At 40.7% G+C, this 11,917-nt stretch overlaps 1 protein-coding gene across 1 annotated transcript; it reads left to right on the forward strand.

Annotated features, from left to right (window-relative positions):
• The first annotated feature begins 6,576 nt into the window (after nucleotides 1-6,576).
• Nucleotides 6,577-8,188, forward strand: LOC138892892 (uncharacterized). The gene is made up of 2 exons (XM_070176645.1): nucleotides 6,577-6,780; nucleotides 7,511-8,188. The coding sequence occupies exons 1-2, from the start codon at nucleotides 6,577-6,579 to the stop codon at nucleotides 8,186-8,188; spliced, it is 882 nt and encodes a 293-aa protein (XP_070032746.1).
• Nucleotides 8,189-11,917: the final 3,729 nt, after the last annotated feature.

Here is an 11,917-nt window from a genome sequence, read left to right on the forward strand (position 1 = left end):
CTGTTAATATCGTGTATTGAGGCCAAGGAAGGGAGTGAGTCAATTGTCTATTAGGCTTTCGAAGTGGTTGTTGTGGACCATGTTGAGGAAGGAAGCCCCATTTTGCATTATCGTCTTTCCGCCACATCTGTAATGGTGGCTGTACTTATGCTGAGACATGGTTATGAGCTAGGAAAAGGCTTGGGGGCATAACTGTAAGGAATTTTGAAACCCATTTGTCCCTTTGGTAACAAGGGTAGTTTTGGCTTTGGCTTCAAGCCAAGATAAGTAGATGAAGACAAATCCAAGCACCGCAAAAGGCATGGGTGGGTCTTGCAGAAATCATTCCCTCACATTTTCTACACTTTTGTCAAGCCAAGACTCCAAAAGGGTCAAAATTCCTCGCCGCAGGAAAACATTGATGAAATTTGCCATGTCCTCAACCAGATGTTTTCTGAAGGGAATATGATCGAGGCTAGTGAAGGCAATAGTCGTGCCGATAGGCAACTAATTGGTCCAGACACCATGCTCAACAATTGGGAAGTAACTCATCTCCCCAAGAGGAAAGAGACTTGGTAGTTTGCTTTTGCAGCTTATTTTTGTATTTGGGTTACTTTCAGGGTTGTAATCCAAACATCTCAGTATGATTGCTTTGTTTTGATGTTAACCCTTCTATCCTTCCAAATTCAATGAAATGCAGTTCAGTTTCTTATTAAGCTCTGTATCTTTTCCTTTTTTCTAATTCTTATCATTTTGTTTCCATTTTAGTTTTGTTAATGCTGGCTTTAATAACATGACATGTATGCAGAATTCACGCCCAGATCTTAAAAAGCTGTTTAATTTTGAAATAATACATCAAGAGGTTGAATATGATGAAGATGGGGCTGTTGAGGAAATAAAAAGAGAAGTAGAACAATTTGAAAACAAGCCTAAGTCCAACCTCAATGAAACTGAGCCAATTAATATCAAAATTCATGAAGAAGTTAGAGAAACAAAGATAAGCATTCACATTGAACAAAAAACCAGAGATGATATGCCGGATTTAAGTGTTGATCTAGTGGTTCATAAGCTTCCCACGTATCCTGACTTCCACCAGTCCAACAAAAGCAACGAAAATTTAAAACGACCATGAGTGATAAAATCAAAGAGGAAATTATGAAGCAATTGAGCGCTAATGTGGTCAGACACTACCTGGGTGGAAAGTGTTGAGGATGTGCTGAAGAAGGATGAAAAAACTAGAGTGTGTGTTGAATGTAGAGACTTGAACAAAGTGACTCCAAAGGATAACTGTCACGACCCAAAATCCACTATAGGTCGTGATGGCGCCCAACGTCGTTGTTAGGCAAGCCAATGGTGAACTAACAACTTAATTATTCATTTTATTATTTTTAAAATCATGAATCTTGTTAGGTGGAGACGTAAATGCATTAAAGTCGTAGATAAATATAATTTATATAATATACAAGTAAAAGTATATCGAGGTTAAGCAAATTCTAGAACATCCCAAAACCCGGTGTCACAAACATGAGCATTTACTAAGGAGTACAATAATAATACAATATCTGTCCAGAATGTAAATAAGACATGATAAAGTAAACGGTACGATGAAGACTCTGTGGGCTACGATACATAGCTTGCAATGTAGTTCACCATAAAGTCTCCTCAGTAGTTGCGCCTACGCGCCAAAATAACCATCATTTGAACCTGTCAGATCCTACACATTTAGTGCAGAAGTGTAGCATGAGTACGTAAATAAACGCATACTCAGTAAGTATCTAGCATAACTCAGGAGAAGTAGTAACGAGAGGTTAACATCGACACTTTACTAGAGGTCCAACAAAGCAATATAATAAATCATAAGCAGATGTGAAGTTACCTGATCTTCCAAATATTTCTTTTAAAGTATGAATTTCTCAGTCTTGTATTCTACCTCAACAACTCAGATGTATCATGTGCCAGTAACAAACGGATAAGAAGTACCATATAAAATGTTGGGCATCAGTAGAAAGATAATCTCGTGAATATTCGGATTGCCAGGAATATAACGCACGATTATGCCGAGGTTGTTCGGCCCGATCCGGAACACTATTGAGGGTCAAGCGGCACGAACCATAGATGCATCTATTATACTGCCGAGGATTTTGGCCCTCTCCACAAGAAAGGAAGGAAATGATTGAGTTACGAGACACGTGCTTACAATACAGTACATGAGCACAAAGTGAATAAAACCTTTACCGTTTCTCAAATAACTTGCCAACAACTCAAGGGATAAGGCTTAACCTTATATATATATATATATATATATATATATATATATATGACATGATAAAGTCCTAAGTATACCCGAACATAAATATGGTTTAGCTACGTACGGACTCTCGTCACCCTGTGCATACATAACAATTACATCACCAAAGTTCCATAACCGGCTCCAATGCCTCTTTAACTTCTCGACTCAAAGCCAAACGATCTGAAATTAGCCAAACAATGTGCAATTCAATCAAGATATACTCCAATGCTTATAATTAATCAATTTATAACAATTCCCTACTTTGCTCGAAAAGTCAATAAAGTCAACCCTTGGGACCACGACATTATGAACTCAAATATATGATTTATTCCAAATTCTATTTGTCCAACTTCGTGGTCAAAATCCAACAATACCAAATTCTAGGTTTTCTACCACAATTTCTCCCCTCTAAGAGCTCCAAGAATCGCCCAACCAAATGCAAAATGTGAGAGAAATGGGATATGTTTCGAATTAAAAGCACCTTACTGCCCAACGATTTCGCACCTACGGCCGCATAGTGGCACCTGCGACTCCGCACCTGTGGACAAATCCATCGCAGGTGCGGTTCCATTCTAAGCCCAGGCAAATCCTCTTCTGCGGACAAAAGTCCGCTCGTGCGGTCACGCTTCTGGGGAGCACTGACCACTCCTGCGATCCCACGTCTGCGGCACATGACCGCACCTACGGTCCAGTTGCAAAGGCCCAGATTCCGCATCTACGGCACCTTCTCTGTTTCTGTAGATGCGCGTACACGCACCCAAACTCTGCACCTGCGACCCTTCCCCTGGCTGGCCTTCTTCGCTTTTGCGATGACCTCCCTCGCTCCTGTATGTCAGCATCTTCGGCCAAACCCTCTGCAGGTGCAATGACACCAGAACTTCAGCAACTCCAGCAATCACCTAAAATCCAACATTGATTCGATTCAAACTCGGGGCCCCCGAGACCCCGTCCGAAGATACCAACAAGTCCCAAAACATATGGCAAACCTACTCGAGGCCTAAAATTACATCAACAACATCAAATCGTACGAATCGACGGCCAAAACCTTTCTTTAAATTTTCAAACCTCCAAACTTCGACGAACGCGTCCGAATCCTATCAAAACATTTTGGAATGACGCCAAACTTTGCGTACAAGTCATAAATCATGATACAAACCTATTTCAAGGCTCAGAATCCCAAACGGCCATCGATAACACCAAATTCCACTTCAAACCAAACTTAGAAAATTCTAAAACCTTCAAAATTTCAACTTTTCACAATAAGCGCTGAAATGCTCCTGGGCGACCCGATACTCAACCCGAACATACGCCTAAATCTGAAATCATCATACCAACCTATTGGAACCTTCAAGTCCCGATTCCGAGGTCGTTTACTCAAAATTCAAACCTTAGTCAACTCTTCCAACTTTAAGCTTCTGAAATGAGAATGTTTCCATCCGAATCAACTCTGAACTTCCTGAAATTCAATTCAATTCCGACCACACGTACAAGTCATAGAACATGAAGAGAAGCTACTCTGGGCCTCAAACTGCTGAACGACGCACTAGAGCTCAAAACGACCGGTCGGGTCGTTACATTCTCCCCCACTTAAACATGTGTTCATCCTCGAACGTGCCAAGAATTGTTTCATAGTTGTCCAAAATCACTATTTGACACCTCGTGCACCTACTCGTGCCACTACAACCCATGTGATCACATTAGCTCAAACTAGACTGAAGACCCTTCCTACTACCTTATCCCACAAGACTTAGAACCAAATTCCAACCCGAAATTCTCTACGACATCACCTAGGGGTAGTTTCCCCCTCACAAGGTTAGACAGGAGACTTACCTCACTCCGAAGTTCCATAACCGGCTCCAATACCTCTTTAAGTTCTCTACATAAAGCCAAACGATCTGAAACTAGTCAAACAATGTGCAATTCAATCAAAATATACCCCAATGCTTATAATTAATCAATTTATAACAATTCCCAAGTCCGCTGGAAAATTCAATAAAGTCAACCCTTGGACCCACGTGCCCGGATTCTGAAACTTTTCAAAGATAAACTTTACTCATGACGCCATGAACTCAAATATAGAATATATGTATTTAACTTTTAGGTTTTCTACCAAAATCCCACAATTTACACTAATTATTTTTCCTGTTTAAATCCTTTTAGAATCTATGTATTTAACTTAAAACAAGTGGGAATAACTTACCTCAAAATAGATGATGAAAATCTCCCCTCCAAGAGCTCCAAAAATCGCCCAACCAAATGCAAAATGTGAAAGCAATGGGCTAAGTCTCGAATTAAAAGCACCCCACTGCTCAGTGATTTCACACATGCGGCCAGACTGTCGCACCTGCGACTCCGCACTTGCGGACAAATCTATCGCAAGTGTGGTTCCCTTCTAAGCCCAGGAAAATCCTATTCTAGGGACAAAATCCGCTCCTGCAGTCATGCTTCTGCGGAGCACTGACCTCTCCTGCGAGCCCGCATCTGTGGCGCACGACCACACCTGCGGTCCAGTAGCAAAGGCCCAGATTCCGCATCTATGGCGTCTTCTCCGCTTCTGCGGATGCGCATCTGCGCGCCCAAACTTTACACCTGTGACCCTACCCCTAGTTGGCCTTCTTCACTTCTGCGATGACCTCCATCGCTCTTGCGTGTCCGCACCTGCGGCCAAACCCCCCGCAGGTGCAATAACACCAGAACTTCAGCAGCTCCAGCAATCACCTAAATCCAATATTGATCCGATTTCAATCCGATTCAAATACGGGACCCCGCTCAAATATACCAACAAGTCCCAAAGTACATGGTGAACGTACTCGAGGCGTAAAATCACATCAACAACATCAAATCTTACGAATTGACGGCCATTTCTTTAAATTTTCAAACCTCCAAACTTCGGCGAACGCGTCCGAATCCTATCAAACCATTCCGGAATGACGCCAAACTTTGCGTACAAGTCATAAATCATGATACGAACCTATTTCAAGGCTCGAAATTCCAAACGGATATTGATAACACTCGGGGGACCCGATACTCAACACAAACATACGCCTAACTCTGAAATCATCATACGAACCTATTGGAACATTCAAATCCTGATTTTAAGGTCCTTTACTCAAAAGTCAAACCTTAATGATCTCTTCCAACTTTAATCTTCTGAAATGACAAGTTTTCCATCTGAATCAAATCCGAACTTCCAGAAATTCAATTTCAACCATGCGTACAAGTCATAGAACATGAATAGAAGCTACCCAGGGCCTCAAATCGCTGAACGACGCACTAGAGCTCAAAATGACCGGTCGGGTCATTATAATAACTTTCCTTTACCAAACATCCACATATTTGTAGATAATTACGCAAAGCATGAGATACAATCTTTTGTGGATTTCTATGCCAGATACCACCAGATTCTAATAGATGAGGATGATGCAGAAAAGGCTGCTTTCACCACTCTATGGGGTATGTATTGTCACATGGACATACCATTCTGGTTGAAAAATGCAACGATAACTTACATGAGGGATATGACCACCATTTTCATGACATTATGCATAAAGGGATTGAAGTATATGTCGATGATGTCATCATAAAGTCAAATATAGGATTTGAGAAAGTTCTTCGAACGGCTGCGAAGGTATAACCTTAAACTCAATCCAGCCAAGTATGCATTTGGGGTTTCGTCTGGGAAGCTCCTTGGGTTTATAGTCAGCCATAGAGGCATCAAATAGGATCTATCTAAGATAAAGTTCATTCGATATCTACCACCCCCCCAAAGAACAAAACTGAAGTCATGAGTTTGCTCGGAGGTTGAACTACATCAGTAGATTCATTACTCAGCTCACAACCACTGTGATCCCATCTTTAAGTTGTTGAAAAAGGATGTTGCTATTAAGTGGACAAAAGATTTCCAAAATGCATTCGACGAAATCAAAGACTATCTGTCCAAACCCCCTGTCTTGGTCCCGGCCGAGCCTGGTAGGCCTTTATTTTTATATCTATTGGTTATGGATAATTTCATTAGATGTGTTCTGGGTCAACATGATGCGACAAGAAAAAAGGAACTTGCAATCTACTACTTGAGCAAGAAGTTCACCAATTATGAAGTCAAGTATACCCTGTTGGAGAGGACATGTTGTGCCCTGACTTGCGTCGCTCAAAAGCTGAGACATTATCTTTTGTCCAACACTACTTACCTCATATCAAGAATGGATCCTTTGAAGTACACCTTCCAAAAGCCAATGCCCACTGGCAGGCTCGCAAAATGAAAGATTCTGCTCACAGAGTTCGACATCGTCTATGTCACTCGCACTACAATGAAAGCACAGGCTTTGACATATCATTTAGCAGAGAATCCAGTCGATGATGATCACGAGCCACTGAGCACATACTTTCCAGACGAAGAGGTCAACTCAATAGAGGAAGTAGTTCCGGATGACATCCATGTATGGAAAATGTATTTTGATGGGCCTGTCAATATCAAAGGAATTGGGATATGGGCAATCTTCATCTCACCTATTGTACACCATTACCCTACAACGACACAACTTCGATTCTTCTAAACCAATAATATAGCAGAATACTGGTTTAGTATCATGGGTCTAAAAATGGCCCTTGATCTAGATATGCATGAACTATTGGTTATGGTATATTACGACTTGCTTATCCGACAATCCCAAGGCGAATGGGAGACTCGAGACATCAAGCTTATTCCATACAGACAATGTGTGCAAGACCTAAGCAACAGATTCAAAACCATCGAGTTCAGGTATATTCCTAGGTTCACAACAAGCTAGTCGATGCCTTGGCTACATTAGTCTCGATGCTCCCTTATCCAGGCAACACTCATATTGGTCCTCTAGAAATCCAAGTTCATAGTCAACACGGTTACTGCAATACAATTGAGATAGAACCAGATAGTGAACCATGGTATCATGACATAAAACGATTCCTGAAAACAAGGGAATACCCGGAGCATGCCAAGGGAGATAAAAAAGAACTATAAGGTGGTTCGCCAGTGGTTTCTTCCTGAATGGTGAAATTTTGTACAAAAGGACCCCAGATTTGAACTTGTTGAGATGCATAGATACCACAGAAGCTAAGTGGATCATGAGTAAAGTGCATTCGGGGGTATGTTGGCCTCACATGAATGGATATGTTTTGGCGAAGAAGATTTTGCGGGCAGGGAATTATTGGCTTACTATGGAGCGAGATTGCTTCAGCTTTCTTCGCAAGTGTCACCAATGCCAGATTCATGGCAACCTAATTCACTTGCCTCCATCAGAATTGAATCCCATATCCTCTACTTGGACTTTTGTTGCTTGGGTAATGGATATTATTGGGGCAATCGATCTAAAGGCTTCAAATGGGCATAAATTTATTTTGATTGCAATTGATTACTTCACCAAGTGGGTGGAGGCCGTCACTTTCAAAGTAGTTACTAAGAAAGCAATGGTAGACTTTGTTCATTCCAATATCATCTGTCGCTTTGGTATCCCGAAGACCATTATCACTAACAACGCAGCCAACCTAAATAGTTATTTAATGAAGGAGGTATGCGAGCAATTTAAAATTGTGCTTCGCCTTTCTGCCCCTTACCGACCAAAAGCCAACAGAGCCATTGAGGCGGCAAACAAGAACATCAAGAAGATTCTCAGGAAGATGATCCAAGGGTCTAGGCAATGGCATGAAAAGTTGCCTTTTGAGCTTTTGGGATACCACACGACTCCTCGCACATCCATTGGTGCAACTCCTTATTTGCTGGTATACAGAACTGAAGCTGTAATACCGGCTGAAGTCAAAATTCTCTCTCTCCAAATCATTGTAGAATCAGAGATAGAAAACACTCAGTGGGTCAAGACACAATTAGAGCAGCTAATGTTGATTTATGAAAAACAGCTAGCGATAGTGTGTTTCAGCCAATTATAGCAGCAAAGAATGGCACGTGCCTATAATAAGAAAGTGTGCCCAAGGTACTTTGAGGTGGGCCAACTCGTTTTGAAATGCATCCTTCTGCACCAAGTAGAAGCTAAAGAAAAGTTCTCCCCGAACTGGCAAGGACCCTACATCATCAAGAAAGTGTTACCAAAATGGGCCTTGCACTTGGTAGATGAAGAAGGACGGGTACCAGACATGACTATTAATGCAGATGTAGTCAAAATATATTATGCTTAATATATACCCACTGCGGAACTTTCACGAATGATTTTTTCACATCAAGATGACGAAGGCTATCATTGCTCACTATCCCAAATAGGTGTCACCTTTTTGTTAACCCTTTTGGCCGTATTTGTCTTCTTTATTTTCCCTCTTTTGGAACCTATGTACTTGTAAAAACAAAAATGAAAAAAAAAGAAAAACAAATCATCAACAAATCTTCCGAGTCAGTGAACTATGTTCGACCTGATTCTGAAAGGATACGTATGCAACCTTATCCTGGGTTCGATCCCATCACAACAAAAAATGCATATCCCCAATACTCCAAAACTTGGGTAGAAGTTTGTTTATTTTTATCTTAATTCTATAAAAAGGTTCCAAAAGTTACAATTCAGTTCAAGGTTCTTTTTACCTTTTCCCGTTAAGACCTTCTGATCGATATTTAAGAATGTTGAAGTCACTATGCCAAGGGTGTCGGACAACCTGTCGCATACAGTATCTTAGTCAAGGGAGACGAAAAATCAATAAAAGAAAAACAAAAAAGAAATAAAAAAGAAATGAGAGAGTCTTATCGGTGAAAACCCGCATGAGCACCGCAAGGCGACAGTGAGCAGAGAAATGAGAGAGTCGTATTGGTGAAAACCCATATGGGCACCATAAGACAACGATGAGTAGAGCAATGAGAGAGGTCAGTTGGTGAAAACCCGCAAAGGGCGCTACTAGCCGAATGAGGGTCTCTGATACTCCAACATGAGCACAACCAATACAGTTTCAAGATGAATTGCGACAAATTTTAAGAATTAGACAGCTCAGACAGATGAGGTGTCTCGTCCAGAATGCATGTCATGGTTCATTGAAGTCGACACATGCCTCCAGATAAATCTTCCTATTCCTTTCACCGAAAAGAACACCTGTTGTTTAAACAAATTTGTTTATCACTTTAAATTTCTCTTCTAGTTTTACCCATAATTTTCTTTGAGTCCCTTTCGGTCTAATCTTGCATCAAAAGCGAAGCAAAGAAATAGTTGCAAAACTAGCTATAGTTTCCCTGTAATATCGAGCATAATTTGGGGCACATACAGCATTGACGAAGGCATGAATCTATCTGTGATCTCTTTTCATAAGCCGAGCAAAGTGTCTCAAAGAAACCGAAAGGTCGCCTAAGCAGGACTTGCTTCATGGGAAAAGTTGATAAGCACTACATACACAAACTAGTACTGGGTGCAAGACAACTAAGTTTGATTTTAAAGAAAAAATTGCCTTGACTTAGGGACAAGGGTTAGGGATACCATGAACATCCAGGTAGGTTATAGCGGGGGGGCAACATCGGAAAGCCAAGGTCTCCAAAGAGTGATACGGAGTATCCGAGCACCTTGGTACCACACTAGAATAAGTTCTTCAACAGCGAAGTGGTCATGAATTCAAATTACTCAATGCATCAAGTCCACAAACCGACCACCACTTTGAAAACTCCCAATTTTTCTTTATTTGAAGCAGGAACAAAGCAGTGCGATTCTCAAAGGACGAATATCACCAAAGGTAAGTTCCTCAAAATCTCCATTTTCTTTTATTTTCAGCATGCATCACTTTCATACCTCCCATTTTTGTTGCTTAACTCAGGTAGAACCTTTCGCCTAGGGAGATCCAGTTCATATTTTAGGGTAGAAGTAATCTTCACTCACGTTGTTTTACGTAGCTTAACTCAGGTAGAACCTTTTTGCCTAGGGGAATCCAGCTCATATTTCATGGTAGAAGTACTCTTCGCTCAGGCTGTTTTACGTAGCTTAACTCGGCTAGAACCTTTTCTCCTAAGGGGATCCAGTTGATATTTTCGGGGAGAAGTACTCTTCGATCAGGTTGTTTTATGTAACTTAACCCAGGTAGAACCTTTTCACCTAGGGGGATCTAGCACATATTTTTATATAGAAGTACTCTTCGCGCATGTTGTTTTACATAGCTTAACTCGGGTGGAACCTTTTCACCTAAAGGGATTCAGCTCATATTTTGGGGTAGAGGTACTCTTCGATAAGGCTGTTTTACTTAGCTTGACTCAGGTAGAACTTTTTCGCCTAGAGGGATTTAACATTTTTTCAGTAATACAGGGCACCAACTCTTGGTTACGTTCACTTAGTAATACATGGCGCCAACCTCTTGTTATATTTCCTTTTAGTGATACAGGGCGTCAACCCCTGGTTATATTCCTTTTCAATAATACGGGGTACCAACCCCTGGTTACATTCCTTTTCAGTAATATGGGGCAACAACCCTTGGTTACGTTCCATTAGTGATATATGGTGCCAACCCCTCGTTATATTTTCTTTTAGTGATACAGGGCGACAACCCCTGGTTACATTTGTTTTCCAGTAATACAGGGTACAAACCCTTGGTTACATTCCTTTTTAGTAATACAGGGCACCAACTCCTGGTTACGTTCCCTTAGTGATACATGGCGCCAACTCCTGGTTATATTTCTTTTAGTGATACAAGTCTCCAATCCCTGGTTATATTTCCTCTTCAGTAATACAGGGTACCAACCCCTGATTACATTCCTTTTCAGTAATACAGGTACCAACCCCTGATTACGTTTCATTTTGGTAACACATGGTACTACCTCGTGGTTGCATATCGTCACATAGCTAGTTTATACTACTTTCATTGTATTCCTTTCAATAAATTAGATAGCCTATAGTTTTCTCCAATAACTCACAAAATGTTCCTAGTGCAAAATGGAGCATAAACTTTTGTTCGTCTTTGATGGCTTTGCAGGCCCCGTCGTAGAGCACATGTGACGATTAAAACATGTGGTTTCAGTTTCACATCAGAATAAAGAAGTCTTTAGATCACCAGATAGTTGGAGTTAGCTTTGATAATGTGTCAGCAACTCAGCGTCTCAGGATTCATCTTCTCAATTTCGGATCAGGATAGCAAGCAACTGAGATTGAGTCATAATTATTTTTTTCAAAGAGCATCAAGATCCAATCTAAGGTAAACATAAGCGAGCAAGTTTAGTTCTCTTCTATTTTCATGTTGATGTAAGCAGCAAGTAACAATAACAGCAACAACAGTCTTAAATCTAGTGTCTCGTAGTCCCATCTATCAAATCTTCCCAGAACTATACTGACTTGATTCCTTTATAGCCAAGGATATGTAGGCCACCTGGAAAGCAAGGTTCTGCCACCTTTTTCCAAACAAATGCTTTCATTGGAGTGATACATGAGCAAAATTAGCTATGGTATTCACTTTCTTTGCACGAAAACTCTTCATGTTCTCAAACAAAGAGGGCAGTTGTAAATATTTAATTTTTGCTCTTTCTATTTCTCCTACATTATATTTTTTTCTAAGTTTATTGTGTGTGTTTATAGACTTTAGCATTAGATTATTAAATAACTTTCTTAAGGGTTTAAGGGATTGGATTGATGCTTTGTTTAGCCGAATTATGCCAAAACATACCCACAAAATCGAGCCTAGTACCCGTCCAGCCAAGTGGTCTGACAGCATAAC

The sequence above is a fragment of the Nicotiana tomentosiformis genome, chromosome 5 (assembly GCF_000390325.3).
Source record: "Nicotiana tomentosiformis chromosome 5, ASM39032v3, whole genome shotgun sequence".
In the NCBI taxonomy this organism is placed as follows: Eukaryota; Viridiplantae; Streptophyta; class Magnoliopsida; order Solanales; family Solanaceae; genus Nicotiana; species Nicotiana tomentosiformis.